This window comes from Tamandua tetradactyla, chromosome 12 (assembly GCF_023851605.1).
Source record: "Tamandua tetradactyla isolate mTamTet1 chromosome 12, mTamTet1.pri, whole genome shotgun sequence".
In the NCBI taxonomy this organism is placed as follows: domain Eukaryota; kingdom Metazoa; phylum Chordata; class Mammalia; order Pilosa; family Myrmecophagidae; genus Tamandua; species Tamandua tetradactyla.
The window spans coordinates 93,479,036-93,505,939 of record NC_135338.1 but is presented as its reverse complement, the minus strand read 5'-3'; the positions used below and the strand labels follow the sequence as shown (position 1 = coordinate 93,505,939).

Here is a 26,904-nt window from a genome sequence, read left to right as displayed (position 1 = left end):
CAAAGAACACAGGATTCATGGGAAAATAGCAGATGGGTAATGATACTCAATGATTTTTATGTTCTCTTGAGGATTGAAATTTTGGTAATTTAGCCTTCATCAAAAGCTTATGCATTTGAAGCCAATGGCTTTAATGCCTGTGAAGCACTTTGAAAAGCTGAGATGTGTTAAGACTAAAACATTTCACGTTTATTTCTTAAATTAAATTTTTTATCTGGTAAGAATAAATGTTATCATTTATTAAACACCCACTATGTGACAAAAATATTTCATTTTATTATTGCAAATATTCTAAAAGGCAAGAATTTTATAGATGAGAAAATTAAAGTTCAGAGAGATCAAGTAACTTGTCCAAGGTCATCTACGTGTTAAGTTATACAGGGCTAGAGTCTGAACATAGTTTTTGCTGATCCCAAAGTCCAGATTCTTTCATTTAAACCATGGAATCTCCTAAAATCTTTTACCAATTTTAAACCAAAAACTTTTCAAAAGCAAGTAGACAGTGAGAGACTGAACAAACAGCTATCCATCTCACCTCCGGTGGTTCATTTCTGCATCACTGGCCGCGTTCTTCCCAGGACCCCAGCTATGCCTCCGGAAAGGGGACAGTGAACGCATGGAGCTCCTCAGGACAGAGCAGCTGGCAGGCACTTCAGTGATGCTGTCCATCTCCTCCTCTTCCATTTCACCTGAGCCAGCAGGTTCACTCTCACTCTCTCGACTCTCCGCTCCTATCCCATGGCCATAGAAGCCCTCAAAGCTCTGCTGATCTTTACCCCTGCTCAAATTTGAAATTGGGGGGAGGGACACATCACTGCCATGAGAAGAATGCCGATCCAGGGAAGCTGTGTCATCAGTCGAAGAACTGGATCCAGTGATATCACAGATCAACTGCTCTTCCTCGGGCTGTAATGGAGAAAAAGAACATACAGTTGAAAATGGCAGCACCAAGAAGACTACCTCTTACCTATTCCAGATCAAGCCAATGGCTTCATGATGGGTCTGAGATGGGTAAGATCATAACTTGGCTTCCAAAGACAATTTTTTTTTTTTTGAAGCATGATCAGAGTTAGAGTCAAATCCCCATCGTTGCCAGTAAAAGAATGGTGTATCCTCTTTCTACCCTCTTACGTTAGTTCAGCTAGAAGTGCATCTCTTTTTCTTTCCTACAGAGGAAAAAAATATCTAACTAGGTTCAGTTCTTTCAGTCAATGCCATAAACTGAAATGAAAGGAACCCATCTGTCTCTGGGGTTTCTGCTGCCTGAGAACAAGGTGATCTGCCTGGCTACAAGAAAAATATGCCAATGCACATAGTCTAAAAGAATAATTCTAGACTGTTTTTAGAGGCCTTGTAAGAAATGTAGAGTAGTTTATAACTCCATTCACAGCTTAGAATGAATATCTAAATGGAAGAAACCTGTTCCTGTTTCTCATTTCACTAATGATTGGTTGAGGATCATTAAGCCAAATAATATCTAAAATGATCAGTTCTGGCAAAAAGCAATGATGTATTTTCTCTGGTCAATCTCTAGAACCTAACAGGAATTGTGCAATTTTCATCCCAGCAGCCTGACATTCCTTACTTATTGAAAGACACCAGAACACATAATCTGATGGGTGGGAGAAGATGAGCTTCAGGGTATCCAAAAGACCCAAAGATTAATAAAAGTGTCTAAGAGATACCAAGATAAATAAAAACATGAAGACACTCTCAGTTACAGATGTGGGCACTGTCTTATCTTCATTTTGTACAATTAATGGGTAGGGAACGGGGGAATAGAGAAGAGCATTCTGTGATTTTTTTTTTCTTCATAATATCTTCCTAATTAACCAGCCTACTCAATGTTTTAATTAATAGTGAATTAATAGTCGCTTAGCAAAAGACAACAATAAAAAAAGTTATGAGAACTAACGGTTCTTTTCAGCATTGGAATTCAGAAAAAAAAACCCTGTATAAAAAGAGTCTCTCTAAAGGTTTAATACAACAATTCAAAAGTACACTATCTTCTAAGAGCATTCTTTATACTTTTTCATTGGATCTCACCAGCTAATACTATATATATATATATATATATATATATATTTTCACTCTGCAGGACCCAGTTTCTTAGAATAATTGCCTTTTAAATGATGTGTAAGGGATGAGACAGAGAAAGAAGACACAAAGGAATCACTGGGCAGGTCAGGCAGTTGAGGCACAGATTTTCTCTACTAAGTGCACAGATAGTGAGCGACAGAATCAGGATGTGAATTGATTTTAAATCAAACTGTCCTATTCGGTTATCTCAATCATCTCTACAAAAACGCTGCAAGGATGAAATCTCAAAGACAGCAATCAAAAAGACCTCAAAACAAAACTTTCATCAAGTAAATTCCAAAGGAGAGGAACTATTATTATTAATTTTATTTTCATTTATTTTTTGGGGGTAGTTATTATTTTAAAATAAAACTGACTTTTGTCTTTTGAAGTTGAGGGATTGACTTGGGCATCCAAAAGGATTCTCACCCATAGGGTTGCTCTCCACATACAGAAAGGGAAAATGTAAATGGTCATGAATATCCACATTAGAGGACATTTTCAGGATGTCTTAGCTTCCCAAATTTCTAATTCTTAACAACTCAGAGACATAGAGAATGGGCATCAGTAAAATAAAATGTGTTGCAAACCTGTTCTAAAACACACAAGAAAGACTTGAAAGGAAATAAAGCTCTGCGTTAAAGTTTCCATTTGTCCTTGATGTATTTTTCTTAGAAGTCAGTTATTTCCAACATGGAAATGACTCCCTGACAGAAGGCTAGGCACTCCTTCACTCTGGCATCCAGTCTAGAAAGATATCACGCAGAACAAGACATCGCCTGGACCTGCTATCTCTTTGGGTATTGATCTGAACTTATACAACAAGTATTCAGCCTTTTGTTAAGACATTAATGGACAATGAAAAAATCTGTGGTGGCTTGTTATACACATTTTTAAAAAGGAGAAATTTGCTTAGAATATATTCTTAACACAGCCTTTCTCCTGACATATGCCACGACATTTCCTGGATATACTTTCAATTCTGATCTTATTAAAACTACATGGTCAGGAGGCTGTTCATCGTAACTACATGGTTTTTTCAGTTTTACATTACTGATAACATAGCATTTCCATAGCATAATATTCTTACACTCAAGTATTTTTGTAGCTTTTAACTCTCATTATGAGCTGGGGATTGTTTTTCAAAAGGAAAATGGGACAAAACTCAGAAGTTAAGATTAAGTTGAACTGTTAAATAGCAAAAACAAATGAAGTTTTCTTAAATCCTAGACTAAGACAAGCTCTAAATTCTTCTTCGCAAGACTTTTAAGTGTCCTCAAAAGAGTTTACCAGCTTCATCATGCCCTTACATTATCCCCACAGAATAAAAAGTAGTCAGTGGCCTAACTGTAAATCAAGAGATCTGGGATATAGTCATGACCTTTTAATAGCTAGGTATGTGATTGCAGATAAGTCACTTTTTGACATCATCTTCCTATCTAGGATGAAAGACTTAAATAAAGGATCTTCAGGTCTAAAAAAGTTAGAAATCATTACAAGGACCATTGAAAGGTGTTAATGAGTAGTTAAATCATAGATGACAGAGGAAAAAAAATCAGGCTTTTTCAAACCTTGAATTTTTAGAAAAGTTTAAAACGTCTGAAATTCCTTTTCATCCTTGATTCTATTAGTGCTGAAGTTGTTAGAGACTTACTCTAAAAAACAAAGTGTGAGAACTATTACCCAAGTACCAGGTTTGGGAGATGATGCTTTTCCATTCATATATTAGAAGGGGGAAAAATTATGCCTTCCTAGTAATTACAAAGAAAATACTGGAGAATATGCAAGCTCGTAGAGACAGTAGTTACAGTACAGGTTACCAGAGGTAGGAGGCATGGGAGTTCATGCATAAACGGTCTATGGCTAGTGTTTGGGGAGCTGGAAAAGTTTTAGTAATAGAAGACGATGGGGGTACTGTAATAAAAGAAAGAGCAACTAAGGAGACAATGACAATTAAACCCAATTCATGATCCTAGATGGGATCTAGCAAAGAAGATGGAGAGAAAAGTCTCAAAGGGATGTTACTGGGACATTTGAAAAAACTAGAATATAGACTGTAAGCTTTATAGCCATGTTACATTTCCTGAATTGATAAATATACTTAAGATGGTTACATAAGTGAATATCCTTGTTCTTAAGAAATGTACATATCAATTTTAAGTGTTTATAAGCATGACATATACAACTTATGTTCAAGTGTTCAGAAAATGGAACAAGAGACAGAAAGATATAGATAGATAGAATGACATGGCAAATAAGGCAAGATGTTAAAATCAGTGGATATGGGGGTTTATATTATTTGTAATTATCTTACAAGTTTGGAAGTATTTTAAAATGAAAAGTTAAAGAAAAAGTTGTGCCTCAGATACACAACACAACATCCCAAGTTAGATCTGAAGTACCTCTTAAGAGTTGTTATTATGTGTCAGTCTTTCTTTACAGAAATCTCTTACTTTAAAAATGTCTGCTAATTAAATAATTTTAAATAACAGTGGCATGAGCATCAGCTTAAGATATTTGCTTCACATGGAATCAAAACTAAGTGACATTTCTAGCCTTATAAGCAGATGGCCAAAACCTAATTCCCCACCTAAGTACAAGGTCCACTACCCAACATTCTTTTATAAGTAAGCTTTGGTTTACAGGTATCTATTAAGACTGAATTAGAAAATGAAAAGATGTTCAACATCATTAGCTATTAGAAAATGCAAATCAAACCCACAAGATACCACTTGCATATTAGTTTCTGAGCTGCTAAAATAAAATGAGTTGGCTTAACCACGGGAATTTATTAGCTCACAGTTTTAAGGATAGGAGACAGCACTGGCTTGAAAGGATTTTATGCCCTAGGAAAGCCGTATTTTAATCCTGATCCATCTTGTGGAGGCAGTCTTTTCTTTTAATACCTGTTCAGGCAATACTGTAGGTTGGAAACTTGGTTAGTTAGATTATCCCCAGGGAGATGTGATACAATAATTGTAGGTATTAAACTTTGATTACAGGGCAATGTGACTCCACTTATTCCAGGTAGGTCTTGATTAGTTTACTGGAATCCTTTAACAGAGGAAACATTTCGGTGAGAGCCAGGAGAACCAAAAGAGCCCATGCAGCCAGAGACCTTTGGAAATGAAGAAGGAATATGTCCCTGGGGGAGTTTCAAGAAACGAGATGCCTGGAGAGAAAGCTAGCAGATATCGTCATGTTCACCTTGTGCCCTTCCACTTGAGAGAGAAACTCTGAATGTCACCGGCCTTCCTGAACCAAGGTATCTTTCCCTGGATGCCTTAAATTGGACATTTCTATAGCCTTGCTTTAACTGGGATGTTTTCACAGGCTTAGAACTGTAAACTAGCAACTTAATAAATTCCCCCTTTTTAAAAGCTGTTCCGTTTCTGGTATATCACATTCTGGCAGCTTGTAAACTAGAACAGTGACATCCAAAACTGAAGTATCAGCAAGACAATGCTTTCTCTCCAAAGATGTGGCATTCTGGAACCCTAGGGGTTCCATGGTTTTTCTGTCACATAGTCATGTCCTCTTCTTTCTCTGGATTCCACCTTCTCCCCATGGCTTTTTTCCCCCCATGTCCAATCTCCTTTACTTGTAAGAAACTCAGTAATTATTGGATCAAGGCCCACCCTCATTCAGTTTGAGTACACCTTACAAATAATAGTTGAATACAAGTTACCAGGAACAAAACAAACAGCATTATACAACACAAAGAATGAACCCTAATGTAAACTATGGGCTACAGTTAATAGTATAATTATAATAATATTGTTTCACAAATTGTAACAAAGGTAGCTACACTAATGCAAAATAACAGGAAAAACTGCTTGTGATAGGGAGTATAGAAGAGTCTGTGCTTTCTGCATGATTTACCTATAAACCTAACAATTGCTCTAATAAATCTTTAAAATAATAAATTCATACAATCATTTGGATGGCGGTAATAATTCATGTTTAAAAACAAAATAAAATAAGAAATTAAAAAAACTGATAATTGATAGAGGCTGAGATTACAAAACTGAGGAAATACATGTCACTGAACAGTATCCCTGAAAATGTGGACCTCATCACATGCAAATCTTATTTAAAAAAAAAAGAAAAGAAACAAAAGAAAATCACCTTGGTATAAACAAAAAGTAAACTCTAAGTGTTAAAGGGTGAAATGTACAAGTATCTGCATCTCCTAAAAAAATTTTTTTCTTATTAGAGAAATTTTATGGTAAAATCATGTAAAACATACTATGTTGTCATCCCCTCTCCAATCATGAACAGTGTGTACTAGTGTGGTATAGTTGTAAAATGATGAAAGAATATTATAGTTGCTTTATTAATTACAGTTCATAGTTTATATTAAGGGTGTATTTTTTCTCCAATATACCACTCTATTATTAATAATCTGCCTTAGTGTGGTAAGTTATTATAAAATTATTATAAAATATAACAACATTTTTATAATTGTACTGTTAATCACAATCCATTGTTTACAACAGGTACTGTGTTATACAGCCCTATGTTTAATCTTTTAATTTTTATTCCAGTAACATATGTATGACCTAAAATTTCCACTTCACATATTGTGCTGGTTTGAAAGGATGTATGTCCCCTAGAAAAGCCATGTTTTAATCTAAATCCCATTTCATAAAGGCAGAATAATCCCTACTCAATACTATATGTTTGAATCTGTAGTTAGATCATTTCTGTAAACCAATCAAGTTTCTGGAGTCCTATAAAAGAGGAAACATTTTGGAGAATGAAGTGATTCAGAGAGAGTCAGAGAACGACATAGCCACGAGAGCCCACAAGCCTGCGACTTGTGGAGATGAAGGAAAATGCCTCCCAGGGAGCTTCATGAAACAGGAAGCCAGGAAAGAAAGCTAGCAGATGATGCCTTGCTCACCATGTGTCCTTCCAGTCAAGAGAGAAATCGTGACTGTGTTCACCATGTGCCTTCCTGGATTAGAGAGAAACCCTGAACTTCATCGGCCTTCTTGAACCAAGGTATCTTTCCCTGGATACCTTTGATTGCACATTTCTATAAACTTGCTTTAACTGGGACATTTTCTTAGCCTTAGAACTGTAAACTACCAACTTGTTAAATAAATTCCCCCTTTCAAAAGCCATTCCATTTCTGGTATATTGCATTCTGGCAGCTGGCAAACTAGAACACATATATAATTCAGCGCTGTCATACACTCACAATATCGTGCTAGCATCACACCATCCATTTTCAAAACTATACAATCAGTCCAAAAAAAAAAAAACAATCTGTACAAATGAACTCCCCATTCCCTACCCCCCAGCCAAGACCCTGGTAACCTAAATTCTAGGGTTGCAACTCTGTGAGTTTGCATATTCTAATGATTTCACATCAGTGAGATCATAAAATATTTGTCCTTTTGTGTCTTCAAGGTAGTCATATGAACCAGAACTTCTTATGAATGTTGAATAATATTCCATTGTATGTGCGCCAGTTTGAAAGGATGGGTGTACCCTAGAAAAGCCATGTTTTAATCCTAATCCCATTTTGTAAAGGCAGCCATTTCTTCTAATCCCTATTCAGCACTATATGTTTGAAATTTTAATCAGATCATCATCCTGGGGATGTGACTCGATCAAAAGTGGTTGTTAAACTGGACTAGGTGGAGACATGTCTCTACCCATTCCAGGTGGGTCTTAATTAGTTTACTGGAATCCTATAAAAGAGAAAACGTTAGGGAGAAAGCCGGGAGATTCTGAGAGAGCAGAGAATGACAGCCACGAGAAGCAGAGAGTCCACTAGTCACTGACCTTAGGAAATGAAGAAGGAGAACTACTCCCAGAGAACTTCATGAAAGGAAGCCAGGAGAGAAAGTTAGCAGATGATGCCATGTTCGCCACATGCCTTTCCAGATGAGAGAGAAACCCTGATGGTATTTGCCATGTGCCTTCTCACTTGAGAGAGAAACCCTGAACTTTATCAGCCTTCTTGAACCAAGGTATCTTTCCCTGGAGGCCTTAGATTGGACATTTCTATTGACTTGTTTTAATTGGGACATTTTCTTGGCCTTAGAACTGTAAACTAGCAACTTATTAAATTCCCCTTTTAAAAAGCCATTCTGGGGCAGGCAATGATGGCTTAGTCACAGAGTTCTTGCCTGCCATGCTGGAGACCTGGGTGCGATTCTTAGTGCCTGCCCATGCAAAAAAAAAAAACCATTCTGTTTCTGGCATATTGCATTCCGGCAGCTAGCAAACTAGAACACCAGGTCACAGGGCAACTTGATATTTAGTTTTCTAAGGAACTCCCAAACTGTCTTCCAGAGTTTATACCCAGAGCAGCTGTACCAGTGTACATTCCCACCAACAGTGCACAGGTGTTCCAATTTCTTCACATCTCCAACATTTGTAGTTTCCTGTTCAACAGCAGCCATTCTTATCAGTGTGAGGTAGTCTCTCATTGTAGTTTGATCTGCATTTCCCTTACAGCTATGAAAATGAGATTCTCTTCATGTGCTTTTTAACCAGTTCTTCAGAAAATGTCTATTCATATCTTTAGCACATTTTATAATTGGGTTGTTTGTTCATTTGTTGTTGAGTTGTATGATTTTGATATCTGGTAAGTGATTTCCAAATATTTTCTCCCATTGAGTTGGCTGTTGCTTCATCTTTTTGGCAAAGTCTTTTTTTTTTTTTTTTTTTTTTTGGCAAAGTCTTTTGAGGCACAAAAGCATTTGATTTTGGGTAGTTTCCATTCAACTATTTTTCTTTCATTGCTTGTGCTCTGGGTACAAAGTTTAAGAAGCTATCTCTGTTATCAGGTCTTAAAGATGTTTCTCTATATTTTCTTCTAGGAGTTTTGTGGTACTGGTTCTTAAATTTAGGTCTTTGACTCACTTTAATTTTTTTATAGGGTGTAAGGTAAGGGTGCGCTTTCATTCCTTTGGCTATTGATATCTACTTCTCCCATGCCCATTTACTGAAAAGACTATTTTGTAACAGTTCAGTGGATTTGGGGCCTTGTCAGATATAAGCTGACCATAGATTTGGTGGTCTATTTCCACACTCTTGATTCGATTCCATTGATCAATACTTCTATCTGTGTGCCAGTATCATGCTGTTTTGACCAGTGGATTTACAATAAGCTTTAACATAAAGAAGTGTTGGTTCTCCCACTTTGTTCTTCTTTATTAGGATATCTTTAGCTATTTGAGGTCTCCTTCCCTTCCAAACGGATTTGATTAGCTAGCTTTTCCAAATCTTCAAAGTAGGTTGATGGAATTTTTATTGGTATTGTGTTGAATCTGTAGATCAATTTCAGTAGAACTGACATCTTAACTACATTCAACCTCCCTATCCATAAGGAGGGAATGTCTTTCCACCTATTTAAATCTTCTTTGATTTCTTTTAGCAATGTTATGTAGTTTTCTGTGTACAGGTCCTTTACAACCATTGTTAAATTTATTTCTAGATACTTAATTTTTTGGTAGCTATTTTGAAAGTAATTTTTTTCCCTTAGCTGTCTCCTCAGGTAACCGCTTACATATAGAAAAATTTCTGAGTTTCACACATTAATCTTATATCTTGCCATTTTGCTGAATTTATTAGCTTAAGAAGCTCTGTCTTAGATTTCTCAGGATTTTCTAACTACAGTATCATGTCATCCACAAACAATGCAAGTTTTATTTCTTCCTTTCCAATTTAGATGTCTTTTACTTCTATATCCTGCCCGATTGCTCCAGCTAGAACTTCTAGTACAATATTGAGTAACAGTGGTGACAGAGGGCATCCTTGTCTCTTCCTAATCTTAGGGGGAAGGTTTTCAGTCTCTCACTATTGAGTATGATTGCTGGCTATGGGTTTTTCCTATATCCTCTTTATCCTATTAAGGAAGCTACCTTTGATTCCTACCTTCTGAAGTGGTTTTATCAGAAAAGGATGTTGAATTTTGCTGAATGCTTTTTCAGCATCAATCAAGATGATCATGTGATACTCCTCTTTCAATTTATTAATGTGCTGCATTATACTGATTGATTTTCTTGTGTTGAGCCATCCTTGCATTCATGGTATAAATCCCACTTGATTGTGGTGTGTAATTCTTTTAAGGTGTCATTGGATTTGATTTGCTATTTTATTGAGAATTTCTGTATGTATATTCATTAGGGAGTTGGCCCCGTAGCTTTCCTTTCTTACAGAGTCTACCCGGTTTTGGTATTAGAGTGATGTTAGCTTCATAAATGAGTTAGGCAGTGTTCCTTTTCCCTCAATTTTTCTGAAGCATTTTAGCTAGACTGGTGTTAGTTCTTTTTGGAATGTTTGATAAAATTCCCCTGTGAAGCTGTCTGGCTTTGGACTTTTCTTTGCAGGAAGATTTTTTTTTTTTTTTTAACATGGGCAGGCACCGGGAATCGAACCCGGATCCTCTGGCATGGCAGGCAAGCGTCCTTGCCTGCTGAGCCACCGTGGCCCGCCCTGAAGGAAGATTTTTGATGACTGAATGTCTTTACTTGTGATTGGTTTGTTGAGATCTCCCATTTCTTCTCAAGTCAGTGTAGCATGTTTGTGTGTTTCTAGGAATTTGTCAATTTCATCTAAGTTGTCTAGTTTGTGGGCATGTATATAATTGTCATATTATCCTCTTATGAGTTTTTTTATTTCTTCAGCGTCCATAGTAATGACCCCCCATCTCATTTCTGATTTTATTTGCATCCTCTCTCTTTTTTTGTCAGCCTAGCTAGGGATCCATTGATTTTATTGATTCTTTTTATTGTTATCTAACTGTTTAAATTCTGCTTTGTTATTTCACCCCTATTTGCTTTGGGGTTAGTTTGCTGTATTTCTCTAGTTTTTCCAGATAACAGTTAATTTCTCGATTTTTGCACCTTTTAAATATTAGTGTTTTTTTTTCTCTTTTTCTTTTCTTTTGAAGGCCTCTGGTTTTATTAATGCTAGATTTATTGCCAAGCCACTCCTGGTCAAAGACAACTTTGGCTAGGTGGAAATAAAAACCTCTTGATCTTGTCCCAGGGCATTTAGACATTTTCATGCACACATGAAAGGTGAAAGCACATTCATCATTTCAGATTTCCCTAAGCACTCTGGTGTGATACAGAGGTAAATATTTATTTGGGGAACATGCATCACTTTAACAAAAACTGCATCTTTCTAGTTATTCTGAAAGAATAGCCAAATCTAGCACAGGCCAAGTGTGGTAGTTAGAGTCAGTTGTTAACCTGGCCAGGTGAAGGCACCTAGTTCTGTTACTGTGAACATGAGCCAATGGTACAACAATGAACCTCATTTGTTAATGATTACATCTGCAGTAGGCTAGGAGGAGTGCCTAGTGCAATGAATGACGTTTGACTTAATTGGCTGGTGCTTACACAAGAGAGCACAACGTAGCACAACCTAAGTAGCTCGGCATACCTCATCTCAGCACTTGCAGCTCAGCCCAGGCCTTTGGAGATGCAGAAGGGAACCACCCTGGGGAAAATTGTTGGAACCCAGAGGCCTGGAGAGAAGGCCAGCAGAGATTACCCTGAGCCTTCCACATAAGAAAGAACCTTAGATGAAAGTTATCTGCCTTTCCTCTGAAGAACTAACAAAATAAATCCCTTTTTATTAAAAGCCAATCCATCTCCAGTGTGTTGCATCCCGACAGCAAGCAAACTAGAACACCAAGGTTTTTGATGGAGTAACAAGGTAAAATGTAGGAACTTCTAATTTTCTTTAGCCAAGAAAACTATTCAATTCAGTGACCATATTTAATATCATTTTGCAGAGATAGGTAACATCCAGGGACACCTCGGAGGTAGTGAGCATGTGCTTCCAACTGAAGGCTCTTCAATTTTCTTTAAAAAAACGTTTTAATCTAAAAATTTTTAAACATACATCCCCATATATCGATGATGCCATTTCAGTGATTATCAAGCTCTCATTTTAAAGCTTGACCTTAGAACATTTAATCTGTTTACATCAGACAAAAGCAATGCGTCTTTTGAGACCTGTACCCTTCAATATGGTATTCCTTTGGGGAATTACAAGAGACATTTAGAAGTCCTTAGAATGAAAACCTCAAAATCACAGTGGAAATCCCCCAAATTCTGATATTAAAAAGAAGCAATCATATTGCTTTCCCTCTTCCTACATAACTTCAGAGAAGCGCAGATTTTTCCAACTTGTGGATTTTTTTACTTTACAGAATCCCTGGTTCAAATTCACTATCAGTAACCATAATAATAAATATTTAAGTTTCTTCCATAAGTCATTTCAAGGACTTCTGGAAGACAGTGAGCACAAGAAAAAGCAACAAGGTAGAAAAAAGTTAGGGAAGGCCAAATGGGTACGTGAGAGTCATTGGACAAAAACGAAAGGAGGACACTGAGAGTAAGAGTATAGTCACAGAGGCTTAAATATGTTCAAACCAGAATTCTAGAACATAAACGTTTATTCTTACATCCTAACTTTTATAAAACAGCACCATCACATTATTTAGGATAACTGAATAAACCACACGGCAGTGTTCTCACCACTTTCTCCAGAGAAAGTCATAAAATGAGAGGGAATAGACTTCTTCACAGCTGCCACAGTATTTCTGTCCTTCATCCCCTTAGTAATAAGAAAATCACTTGTGGCATATAAGTGAGTACGATTTGCTGTCTCTGCTAAGGGAAAACCCTCTATTCTTCTTAAGAGACAAAACAGAGCTAAACGCAACTAGGTAACAAAAACAAGCTAAAGAAAGCAGACTGCCCCCATCCCCACCTCCTTAAACACAGTCCGAAATTATATGCAAACACTAGGTAACTTATGTGCATGAACTATTCACTAAGAGAGTTTGGGTTCCCTAGTAGAGCTCTAGAAAGTCCCATTTAAGCAGGCTAGATGAGAGGGGTGATATCACCAAGTGCAGCAGCAAGCTTTAGGCCTAAACACATAAACAACTCCATGGTTACTTTATAGACATGATATCATATAGTCTGAGTTGTGGTCCCTTCCTGCCCACTGTAGAGTGTTCACTATCATCTGACTACAGAAACTTCCATTTTTTTCAGCTTCAACATGAGGTTCAAAATTTGTTCACCAGCCCTGATTTTGCAGAAACTAAAACAACCAATGACTATTTTTTTTAAGCCCCTGACATTTAGACTTTCCTTCTTCAAAAGGAAACATTGTACACTCCCATAAAATCATGTGAGAACCCAACAACGGACCTGTAAGGCTAGGTGAACCACACTTTACTAGCAAGAGACACATTTTGAGGTGATACCTTTGAGAAGATTATGCTGTCCATTTCATCACTGGGTGAATGAAAGAGGTCAGACTCACTCCCAGATTCTCTTTTAAGTGCACCTTGTGATGAGGCCTGCTCTCTGCCCAGTCCAACATCTAGGAAGTTCTCACTCTCTGAAAAAGAAAATTTATGCAACCAGTATTTTTTAAAAATTAAAATTCACTTTCTTTCCATTTCAGCAACTGACCTCAAATATTTTATTACTTTTTTTTTTAACATTAAGAAGATCTAAAGGACACACTATCAAATTGGTAGCTTTCAGCTCTGATACTCCTATTCTAGACTGACAGTTACTACAGTACATCTAGAAGTTTGCCATCTACACCACAGGTACAGAAAGAAGTATTTACTTAGAATCATAATTACACCTACATTTAGCTATTGAACTGCTAATGTTTTCCTTCTGGCAATGCTCTTTTTTTCACCCTCTATTTTCTTTTCCCACCATGAAGTCCATTAATAGGAAACTACACGATAGAGTTGTGGCTAACCTCTACTTCAAAACTAGGTCTTTCTGGCAACTTGTTACTTTATGAAAAAAAACAGAATAAAAGGCAAAGGGAGCATACTGAAAAAGTATATCAGTGAATTAAACTTAAGGGTTCTATTGGGTAGTAACAAAATATAATTAATGTTTCCTATCATAAATAGATTTCACACGGGAAATAACGTACTGAAGTAGACAAACACATCATTTCAGATCTGTTTTCCATTCAATTACAAGGATAGGGACAATGGTGAACCAGAGGAAGTAGGTCTTGAAGAAATATTACATCAGTACATCAAAGAATCCCTGTGCTGGTTTAAAAGGATGTATGCCCCCTAGAAAAGCTATGTTTTAATCAAAATCCCATTTCATAAAGGTAGAATAATCCCTATTCAATACTGTATGTTTGAAACTGTAATCAGATCATCTCCCTGGATGATGTGATTTAGTCAAGAGTGGTTGTTAAATTGGATTAGGTGATGACATGTCTCCACCCATTTGGGTGGGTCTTGACTGGTTTACTGGAGTCCTATAAAAGAGGAAACATTTTGGAGAATGGGAGATTCGGAGAGAGCAGAGAATGCTGCAGCACCATGAAGCAGAGAATCCACAAGCCAGCAACCTTTGGAGACTAAGAAGGAAAATGCCTCCTGGGGAGCTTCATAAAATCAGAAGCCTGGAGAGTAAGCTAGCAGATGATGCCGTGTTCACCATGTGCCCTTCCAGATGAGAGAGAAGCCCTGACTGTGTTCGCCACGTGCCTTCTCACTTGAGAGTGAAGCCCTGAACTTCACTGGCCTTCTTGAACCAAGGTATCTTTTCCTGGATGCCTTAGATTGGACATTTCTATAGACTTGTTTAATTGAGACATTTTCTCAGCCTTAGAACTATAAACTAGCAACTCATTAAATTCCCACTTTTAAAAAGCCATTCTGTTTCTGGTATATTACATTCCAGCAGCTAGCAAACTAGAACAATCCCCAAAACACAGTATCTTAAAATTAGCAAGGTATTTAACCCATTCTCTCCTACTAATTTTGTGGACAAAAGGGACAAGTGACTGGGAAGCCACACATTGAAAGAGAGTTACGGATGGTGAAACCAAGAATCCAAAAAAGAGTCAATTAGTGGGTGGATGTCACTCTCCTTCAAGAAGTCTTGAAGGCAAGAGCGATGCAACTCCATTCTAGTAAAGACTTTAATGTGTATTTGAACAGTCACATATGCATGCTTATGAAATCTGCAGGCGACATTAAATGACAAGGGGCAGAACCGATAACCTGGCTACCTAGAATCTGATGAGAACTCCACCTGGTGACTTGGGAAGAAAGAAAATTTAAGAGGAGCTGTCAGTGAAAGGTGATTGCAAAAAAAAAAAAAAAAAAAAAAAAAAAAAAAACATATAAAACACACGCATACCCTCAAACCCCCCAAAACTAAAAAACAAACAAAAAACCCACCAGTACGTGTAAGGAATGCATTTGTTCCTGGATAATACATTTAAATGAGAACACTGAGAAACAGAAATACATTCATGGCAAACACTTGAGATATATTTATATTGCAGAGGAGTGTGAAGAAACTTTGCTTACAAACTTCTGTCAAATGAGCAACAGTGAATAGGCTAGCTTTCACTGTTACAGAAGGCACAACAAGTCTAGTGAGGAGCTACGGTAGAGCTTCACTCTAACAGGGCTTCTAGGCAACAGGATGGGCAGTTTCACAAAGTGATACATGTCAGTTCACCAGAAAGGCTGGGGCAGAGGATGAATGACTTCGTCAAGATATTTCAGAAAAGCTGTATACAAAAAGGGAGAAGAAGTGGAGATTGGACTAGGTAGTTTCCAATGATTCTTTTCATTCTCAGATTCTATGCTTGGACAACAACTGCATTTATATATATGTCTGTCACGCACATGCGAGTTTGCATGTGTTGAGAGATAATGGGAGGAAGTTTTCTAATCTAAGTTAATTAACAAATTAACAACTGATACTTAATAAATTACTTACCCTGAGTCAGCTGGTAGCTTAGAGGAAGAGGACTGGGGGCTACTGCTTCAGTATAGGTCATGAATTAACAGTTAATAAAATAATCTTTTCTATTCATTAGGCATTTGGCTAGGCTAAGTACTAGGACTATCCAAATGAAAAAGACATTTACTGTTTGTATGCATTCATGGAGAGAGTTTCCATTCTTGTGGGAGAAACGGACATGTTAAGGGAAAATTTCAACATAGACGTACAAAAAGGATACAAGTAGGGCAGTGAAATAATCTGAAACAGTAAATTTAATTAAATATTTCAGTTAAAAAAATGATCCTAATCCATTTCAGTTTGGTCTAAACTACTTGAGTGTGTTATTTCAATGGGAATTATTTTGCTTTTAAAAGACTGGAAATCATAGGTATTCTGGAGTTTTGCTTTATTTTTTATTTCATAGATTATGTACTAATTTAGGTGGAGTTTGTGGGTATGCTTTTTCTACTCCTTCTCCTTTTCCCACTTGGAAAAAACAAAAACTCCACTGTATGGTTGAGAGGAAAATAGAGGGCGTAGTTAAAAAAAGGAAGGGCTGTTACAGCTGCTATACTGAGCTGCTGCTGGCTATCCAGCTGGCAGTTTTACAGATAATGTTCAAATCCCAGACTGGAAAACAAACCAGATCAGAGATATTCCAAAGGAAAATTCGCAGGGCAGATTGTGATATACATAGATACAGCCCTTGCAGGAATACCTCACCCAGAAAACAAATCAAAGCTAGCTAGCACTAGGAGGGACGTTAACTAAGTCTGGGGTAAAAAGAGTCTGCTCTGCTAATGTTGATCATTGAAGAGTGGGTAGGGAAGTGTGTTAAAAAAGGGATTAGGAAGAGAGAAGGACCTTAAACCACTGGGGGTGGAGAGGCAGGCAGTTAAAGGCAAAGCTAATCTACAACCATTTCATAAGGGCTGTTAAGAAATCTATCCTTTCTTCCAACATGCCCCCTTATTAAAATAGGGAGCAGCATATAAAGGTATAAACAAAGGCAAAAAGACAAGTTTCAGGCTTAAACTGATCTGGCTTAAATCTAGGTCTGAATAATAAGCAAAACGATTCCAGGTCAGAAGTAATTTAATCCCTCCATGCCTTAGTTTCCATACCAGTGAAATGGGATAACTTGTACCTTCCCATAAGGGTTCTGGTACAGTTAGAAATAATATATACATAATGTAACCAGAACTCTGCCTGTCAGCACACTGCAGGAATGTGACAAATGTACCTAATGGAGTTAAGGTTTCATTATCCCACAATGTGTGAGTCAAGAAGTATCTGTGATGAAAGAACTTTGAAGGTGGGCATAGTTACAAGAGATGATTCTATTTTACAACTCATATAAAAACCTAGCTATACCTTTTGTGTACTGAACTATCAGCTTTTTAAAAACTAGCAGAATGTGTATTCTTTAAGATGCTATTTAGTCACTTGGGTTTAAAATGATATACTGTGTATATGTAAACAAATTATGGTTGGGGAAGAGCAGGAAAACATATGGTCGTACCCAATGGACTTTGTTCATCCTAGTGCTCCTATCTTGTATTTCTTCGGTATTGAAGAGCACACCAAGAGATTTTAAAAGATATAGTCTTTGACAATTAACATTTTAAAATTTCAACTTATGTGTGACTAAAGCAAAAAATGTTTATTTGGTACAAAATTTGTATTCTGACTAGTGCATTTCCTAATATAACTTATGTAAACAGCTGAATTGAACACCATAAGTACATGGATCCTTGAGTAGGACATGAGATTTTGTTGGTTTGTCCAGAGTGGTGCCCCGATAAATTCCAGTGAGAGCTGAACAGTGAATAAAAAAGTATTTGCAAAGTCCCCTTCAGGGAATGGTGAGAACGGGGGAAAATTCAACTTCTCCAAGTCGAATTCTTGATATTCTCACAAGCAGTGTGGACAACCGAAGCTATAGGCTGAGCCCCCAGTCTCGGGGTTTGTTCAAATAAAACTTAACCCCACAAAGGATAGGTCAAGCCTACTTAAAATTAGGCCTAAGAGTCACCCCTAAGCGAACCTCTTTTGTTGCTCAGATGTGGCCTCTCTCTCCAGCCAACACAGCAAGCAAACTCACCACCCTACCCCTGTCTACGTGGGAAATGACTCCCAGGGGTGTGGACCTTCCTGGCAATGTGGGACAGAAATCCTGGAATGAGCTGAGACTCAGTATCCAGGGATTGAGAAAAACCCTAGAATGAGCTGAGACTCAGCATCAAGGGATTGAGAAAACCTTCTCCACCAAAAGGGGAAAGAGGGAAATGAGACAAAGTGTCAATGGCTGAGAAATTCCAAACAGAGTAAGTAGAGAGGTTATCCTGAGGGTTATTCTTACGCATTAAGTAGATGTCACCTTCTTATTAAAGATGTAATGGAGAGGCTGGAGGGAACTGCCTGAAAATGTAGAGCTATGTTCTAGTAGCCATGTTTCTTGAAGATGACTGTAAAATGATATAACTTTCACAATGTGACTGTGTGATTATGAAAACCTTGTGTCTCATGTTCCTTTTATCTACCTTGTCAACAAAGGAGTAGAACATATGAAATAAAAATAAATAATAGGGGGAACAAATGTTAAAATAAATTTAGTTTGAAATGTTAGTGATAAATGAAAGTGAAGGGTAAGGGGTATAGTATGTATAAATTTTTTTTCTGTTTTCGTTTTATTTCGTTTTCTGAAAAGATGACAATGTTCCAAGAAATGATCATGATGATGAATATGCTACTATGTGATGATATTGTGAATTACTGATTATATATGTAGAATGGAATGATCAAAATAGGAATGTCTGCATTTGTTTGGTGTTTTTGGTATTTAAAAATAAAATAAAATAAAATAAAAAAGATATAGTCTTACTTGGTCTAATGCTATTGCTCCTGAGCATGTGTTTGTGAAGTAAAAGGAAGAAACCTGCAAGACCAGGAGGATCCAGGATTCATAATCAACTATGCCTCAAATAAAAATCTTAGGTCTAAAGTTGGGAAACATAATTGAGATCTCGAAATTTTTTTAATTGGGCTTTAAAAAAAACCACTTTAAAAAGATCAAATTGCTTGGGCTTTTGGGTTAGGGTATGGGTAGGGGTGTGGAGGGAGTCTATAAAAACCAAAATTGAAAATGACAACTTTAGTCCTCAATAATATATACTCACAGTTTCACCAGATTAAAAAAATCTATGTCATATATATATGCACAGCCCAGATGCATACACAGATGAATCAATACATTATAGGGCCACATGTAGAAGTCTGTTGTTACTAAAATGAAATTTAGATAATTACATATGCTTGCCTTCAATTCTGAGACAAAATGCCTACAAACCTAAATTACATATGCATTTCCTCCCAATCTGATTTACTGCATGACATGCTAAAGAAAGGACAAATCTCTAGGTCAAAAATGATTTGTTGTTAGAGTAGAATGATGTTTTTCAAGCAAATTGGAAGTTGGAAAATCTCTGCTTACCTGGGCTCTGCTTGGGAGCCAAACAAGATGCTGCATCAGGGCATGGCTCTATTGTACACCAGCTTTCTTGGTTTATCTGAAGAAGAATAAAACAGATGGAGTTTCACACAGTGAAGCAATGTGGGATGATCTATACCTGCTGCAAGTGTATCTCATATACCAACATTATTTTTTCTCTAATATTTTATTGTAAGGTGAGTAAAATTGTATCAAGGAAGTAAACTTCTCACAAGGCAACCTTTTCTCAGTTCAGGCTCTGAAGACCTCAATAAAATTTAGGCATGCAAAAACAATAGGAAAAAGATATACAAACAGGAAGGGCATGATACAGGCCAAGGGCAGAATAAAAAAGAAGTTAGATTAAATTGATCAAATATTAAAATATGCATTTGATGTTGTACCATTTTGAATCTGTTGTGTACCCCAGAAAAAGCCAAGTTTTAAATCGTCATTCTACATGGGTGGGTGGGATCTTTTCAATTGTTTTCATGGAGATGTGCCCCACCCAGCTGTAGGTGGTAACTTTTGATTAGATAATTTCCATGGAGACAGGTCTCCAGGCATTTAAGGTGAGGTTGCTTACTGGAGCCCTTTAAGAGGGAACCATTTCGGAAAAAGCTTTAGAGCTCACACAGCCCCAGGGAGGGGGGACAGTCTTCATGAAACAAGAAACAAGAAGACCTACGAAATGAGGAGAGAAAGAGCTAGAGACAGGTAAGAGAGGTGTCCAGAACCCAAAGATCCCAGCCAACTGCCTTTCCAGCTGACAAGAGGTATTCCGATGGCATCAGTCTTTCTTGAGTGTAGTTAACCTCTTGTTGGTGCCTTAATCTGGAGATTTTCACGGCCTTACAACTATAAACTTGCAACTTAATAAATTCCCTTTTTAAAAGCCATGCCATTTCTGGTATACTGCATTCTGGCAGCTTACACACTAAAACAGATGTCATGGCTGACTTTTTTTTTTTAAATAATAAAACAAATATAATTCCTACTATTCAGAAACTACTCTACTCTCAATACCATGTTAAGAGTTTGACATGTTATTTCATTTACTACAGCTACATAAAATATGTGCTCTCTCTATTTATCAGAAGAAGAAACGGGCTCAGAGAGATTGCTGACATGACAGCCAGCAGGACCACCACTAATCCATATCTCTGTGATTCCAAAGTATATAAAAAAACCAAATACACCCCCCAAGATTTAAAAAACAAATTAAGAATGAGACTTTACAACTATGAACCACCTTAACATTATAACCCTCTACTTTCATTCTATTTGACACGTTATAATTTCAAAAATTACCCTTGGCAGTTTCGACACTCATCTCTTAGTAACTGACAGAACAAGTAAAAAATCAATAAGGATATAAAAACTTGGAAACTATTATCAACCAACTTGATCTAACTGACACATACAGTACATTATACCCGACAATAACAGAATACATCTTCTTTTCAAGCACACATGGAAAGTTCACCAACATAGACCAATTATCTCTCTTGGCATAAAAAAATTCTCAAATTTAAGAGGATTAAAATCATACAAGGTATCCTTTTGATGGCAAGAGTATTATAAGTAAAAAGCAAAATAATGTTTGGAAAATCCCTAAATATTTAAGAATTTATAAATAAATCACACATCAAAGAATTCTTAAGTACAATATGAAAACATTTTTTTTCCCCCTGCAATGGTAGGCACCAGGAATTGAACCCAGATCTCTGACATGGCAGGGGAGAACTCTGCCTGCTGAGCCACTGTGGCCCACCCTGAAAACATTTTTAAGTGAATAAAAATAAACGCACTATATATAAAAGTTTGTGGTATACTGCCGAAGCAGTGATTAGGGCATAATTTACGGCATTAAATACCTATATCAGAAAATAAAGAAGGTCTCAAAATTAATGATCAAAGTTTTCACCTTAAGAAACTAGAAGAAGAAGGAATTAACCCAAAGAAAGCAGAATTTTTTTAAAACAATAAAGAACAGAAATCAATGAAACATAAAACAGACAATGAAACCAAAAAGTTTGTTCTTTGAGAAGATCGTGTCATTAAACCTTTAGCTAAACAAATCAAGAACATAAAAGAGTTACTAATTTCCAGGATCATGAATCAAAGGGGGACTCATGCAGATTCTACATGCAGATTATACAGACATCAAAAGAATAATAAAGGAACACTATAAACAACTTTATGGTAATACATAAAACAATTTAGATAAAATGAACACATTCCACTAAAGACACAACTACCAAAATTCATTTAAGAACACACAGGTAAGACAAGGATATCCCACTGTCACCACTGTTATTCAACAGTGTTGAATAACAGTGCTAATAGCCAGAGCAATTAGACAAGAAAAAGAAATAAAAGGCATCCAAATTGGAAAAGAAGAAGTAAAACTCTCACTGTTTGCAAATGATATGATACTGTATGTCAAAACCTCCCAAAAATCCACAACAAAGCTACTAGAGTGAATAAATCAGTACAACAAAGTAGCAGGGTTTAAGATCAACACCCCAAATCAGTAGCATTTCTATACACTACTAACGAGTAATCTGAGGAGGAAATCAAGAAAAAAATTCCATTTACAATTGCACCTACATGAATAAAATATTTAGGAATAAATTTAACTAAGGAAAACTATAAGAAATTGCTAGATAAATAGGAACAAAAAAACCTATACACAGAAAACTACACGAAATTGGTAAAAGAAATCATGGAAGCCCTAAATAAATAGAAGGGCACACCATGCTCATGGACTGGAAGACTAACTACAGTTTAGGTATCAATTCTACCCAATTTGATTTACAGTTGCAATGCAATACCAATTAAAATACCAATAACTTACTTTGTAGAAATAGAAAAATCAGTAACTAAGTTTATTTGGAAGGGCAAGGCATCCTGAGTAGCTAAAAATATCCCAAGAAAGAAATGTGAAGTGGGAGGTCTCATAGTACCTGAGTTTAAAGCATATTATGAAGCTACAGTGGTCAAAACAGCATGTTACTGGCATAAAGACAGATATACTGACCAATGGAATTGAATAAAGTGTTCAGATATTCTCTCATCTATGGATAACTGATCTTTGATAAGGCACTTAAGCCAACTCAGCTGGGACAGAGCAGCTTCTTCAGTAAATGGTGCCTGGAGACCTGGACTTCCATATGCAAAAGAATCAAAGAGGATCCATATCCTTATTCAAAAATTAACCCAAAATGGATCAAAGGCCCAAACATTAGTGCTAAGACCATAAAACTCTTAGAAGAAAATGTAGGGAAATATCTTATAAAGCTTGTAATAGGAGGTGGTTTCCTAGATCTTACACCCAAAGCACAAGCACTGAAGAAAGAAATAGATAAATAGGAACTCCTCAAAATTAAACACTTTTGTACATCAAAGAACTGTGCCAAGAAAGTAAAAATGCAGCTTAGACAATGGGAGATAATATTTGGAAACCACATATCAAATAAGGGTTTAGTATCCAAAATATATAAAGAGATTCTTCAACTCAACAACAAAAAGACAAACAATCCAATTAAAAAATGGGCAAAAGACATGAACAGACACTTCTCAGAAGAGAAAATACAAATGGCTAAAAGGCACAGGAAAAGATGCTCAACTTCCCTGGCTATTAGGGAAATGCAAATCAAAACCACAATGAGACATTGTCTGACACCCACTAGAATGGCCATTACTAAAAAAACAAAACAAAACAGAAAATGACAAGTGCTGGAGAGGATGTGGAAAAAGAGGCATATTTATCAACTATTGGTGGGAATGTAAAATGGTACACCTGCTCTGGAAGGCAGTCTGACAGTTCCTCAGGAAGCTAAATATAGAATTGCCGTATGATCCAGCAATCCCGTTGCTATGTGTATTTTCAGAGGACATGAAGGTAAGGACATAAACAGACATTTGCACACCAATGTTTATAGCAGCATTATTTACACTTGCTAAGAGATGGAAACAGCCTAAATGTCCATCAACAGATGAGTTGCTAAACAAGCTGTAGTATACACATACCATGGAAAATCATGCAGCTGTAAGGCAGAATAAAGTCAAGAAGCATGTAATAACGTGGATGGTCTTGAGGACATTATGCTCAGTGAAATTAGCCAGAAACAAAAGGACAAATCCTATAAGGTCTCACTAATATGAAATAACATTAATGAGTGAACTTGGAGCATTGAAGTTAAGAACACAAGTAATCAGGAGTCAGAAACAGGGTACAGATTGGGCAATTGGTGCTGAAGGAATACAGATTGTGCAACGAGACTGAGTGTAAAAATTCAGAAATGGATAGTACAATACTATATGATTATCACATAACAATATAAGTACAGTGAAGGAAACTAAATGTGAGCATGATAAGAGGGAGAAGGGTTGGGGACATGTATGAAACTGGAAGGAAAGATAGAGATTAAGACTGAGAGTATAAATTAGGAATGCCTAGAGTGTACAATAGTAGTGATTAAATGTACAAACTAAAATATGTTTGTACATGAGGGAGAACAAGTGAATGTCAGTATTGCAGGGTGTTAAAATAGAAGGTATATGGGAAAAAGTACAATCAAGGTAAGCTATGGTCCATAGCCAACAGCTACACTGTAATATACTTCCACTGAATGTAACAAAGGCATCATGACCAAACTAAAGGTCAACAGCTGGTGGAACTGGGAAAGGGGGATGGATTCTTTGTGGAAGAAAAGGAAATGCCTTTAGACAGAGTATGGTGGTGAAGGCATATTTATACACTTAGGCTGGCTTGTGCGATGTGTGAATAAAACTGCTGAAAAATGCATAGAGAGCAGTGCTGGAGAAAATGCAGAGAAAGAGATGCTTCTATTCACTGTTGGTAGCGAAATAAAAAGGTGCAGCCCTCTGGAGGGCAGTGTGGTGGTTCCACAGGAGGCTATGGGTAGATTTGCCATATGATCAGTATATACCCAGAGGAACTGAGTATGGAGACAGGAATGGACATTTGCACACTGATGTTTATGATGGAAGTGCTCCTGATTCACAATAAATGGAGGTGGCCTAAAGGTACAAAGACTGAGGAATGGAAAAGAGAACTATAGTGTACACATAGAATGGACTACTGAGAGGCCACAAGAAGGGATGAAGTTGTGAGGCATGCAACAAGCTGAATGAACCTTGAGAGCTATATGTTGAATGAAATGTCAGGAAAAAAAAGGCAAATATTATCATGCCTCAATCATATGGACTAACTATAACATAAATACTCAGTGAACTAAAGTTGAGAGCATGGGCTATTAGGTTGGGGGTTATTGTAAATGGTCCTAGATTGTAAGCTCTTATAGAAATCACATATATTCATGAGGTGTAACTGTTAATTCTAAATTCTCAGATACTGAGCTGTCTGTATATAGCATAGTCTTTCCCAGAAACTTTGTGTACTTATGTGACACCTGTGACTCAGAGTTAAAGCTCTGAAGCTAAGCAAGTGAGCAGTACCCCAGAGGAACTGTAAGGGATCAGACCTCAACTAGAGATATGAACAAAGTTGATATGGATAGGACTAAGGTATGCTAGAAGACTGGGTAAAGGATAATATCACCTATATTTTAAAACCTCAACTTCTGGGTAAGACTAAAGGGTGAGATGTTTATTTGGTGCAAAATTTATACTTTGGCTAGTGCACTTCCTAATTTAACTTTTAAGGTCAGTTTAGCTGGACACCATAAGTACATGGATTTTTGAATAGGGAATAAGATTTTGTTGGTTTGTCCAGGTTAGTGTGATCCCCAGATAAATCCAGAGTGATTTGGGTAGTGAATAAAGAAGCATTTGCAAAGTCTCTTTGGGGCAATGAGGAGAAAAGGGGCAATATTCAACTTTCCCATGTGGAGAAATTCTGATATTTTAGCAAGTAGTGGGGACAACCTAATCAATTGGCTGAGCCCTTGATCTTTCTGCAAAGGATTGGCTAAGCCTCTTGAAAGCCTACTTAAAATTAGGCCTAAGAGTCACCCCCAGAGCAACTCTTTTGTTGCTCAGATGTGGCCTCTCTCTCTATGCCAACACAGTAAGTGAACTCAATGCCCTCCCCCTCTATGTGGGACATGACTCCCAGGAGGTGCAAACCACCCTGGCAATGTGGGACAGAAATCCCAGAATTAGATAGGACTTTGCATCAAGGGACTGAGAAAATCTTCTTGACCAAGGGGAAGAGAGAAGGGGGAAGGGAGAAATGAGACAAAATAAATGTCAGTGCCTGAGAGATTTCAAACAAAGTCCAGAGGTTATCTGAAGGTTATTCTTATGCATTATATAGATATCCCCTTTTTAATTTATGGTGTACTGAAGTGGCTGGAGGGAAGTGCCTGAAACTACAGAGTTGTGCTCCAGGAGCCTTTCTTCTTAAAGATAACAGTACAATGATACAGCTTTTACAATGTAACTGGTTGTGAAAACTTTGTGTGTCTGATGCTCCTTTTAGCTAGGGTATGGACAGATGAGTTAAAAATATGGATAAAAATAAACAAATAACAGGGGGGAAAGGTTAAAATAAATTGGGTAGATGGCAATACTAGTGGTTAATGAGAAGTAATGGATGAGGGGTGTGGTATATATGGGTTTTTTCTTTTTTATTTCTTTTTCTGGAGTGATGCAAATGTTCAAAAAATGATCATGGTGATGAATACACAACTATGTAATGACATTGTGAGCCACTGATTGTACACCATGTATGGAATGTTTGTATGTTTGCTTGCTGTTTTATCAATAAAAATATTTTTTTTTAAAAAAAAGAGTCTTTATTCCACTAATAAAACCAATGAAGGTTTAAAAAAAAGTGGGGGGAGGGGGATGAGAAAAAATAAAGTTTCAGTGACTGAGTGATTTCAGAGTCAAGAGGTTATCTTAGAGGTTATTCTTATGCATTATACAGATATCCCTTTTTAGTTTATGGTATATTGGAGTGGCTAGAGGGAAGTACCTGAAACTGCTGAGCTGTGTTCCAGTAGCCTAGATTCTTGAAGATGATTATATAAAGATATAATGTTTACAGTGACTATGTGATTGTGGGAATCTTGTGTCTAATGCTCCTTATATCCAGGGTATGGATAGATGAGTAAAAAAATATGGATAAAAATAAATAAATAAATAATAGGGGGGAAAGGGTAAAATAAATTGAGTAGATGGAAACAGTAGTGGATCAGTGAGAGGGAGGGGCAGGGTATATGGTACGTATGAGTTTTTCTTTTTATTTCTTTTCCTGGAGTGATACAAATGTTCTAAAAATTGATCTTCATGATGAATACATAACTATGTGATACTGTGAGCCACTGATTGTGCACCATGTATAGAAAGTATGTGTGTGAAGAGTTTACTCAATAAAAACATTTTTTAAAAAAGCACATACAGGTAACCTGAATAGTCTTAGCCTATTAAAGACATTGAAATCACATAAGTTTAAAACTTTCCTGCAAGGAAAATTCCAGGCTTAGATGGCTTCAGTGGTAAACTCTAACAACTATCTGAGGAAGAAATCATATCAACCCTATACAAATTCTTACACAG

General features: G+C 36.9%; 1 protein-coding gene across 12 annotated transcripts in view; it reads right to left on the bottom strand.

Moving 5' to 3' along the window:
• AKAP13 (A-kinase anchoring protein 13) overlaps window positions 1–26,904 on the bottom strand; it is a 387,549-nt gene that overhangs the window by 88,700 nt on the left and 271,945 nt on the right. For all 12 annotated transcript variants that reach the window (XM_077124122.1, XM_077124126.1, XM_077124125.1 and 9 more), the window contains 3 exons: window positions 19,354–19,429; window positions 13,334–13,470; window positions 536–906 (listed from right to left, as the gene is read on the bottom strand). In XM_077124122.1, coding sequence (XP_076980237.1) covers window positions 536–906; window positions 13,334–13,470; window positions 19,354–19,429 — 584 coding nt within the window. The remainder of the gene's footprint in view (window positions 1–535; window positions 907–13,333; window positions 13,471–19,353; window positions 19,430–26,904) is intronic.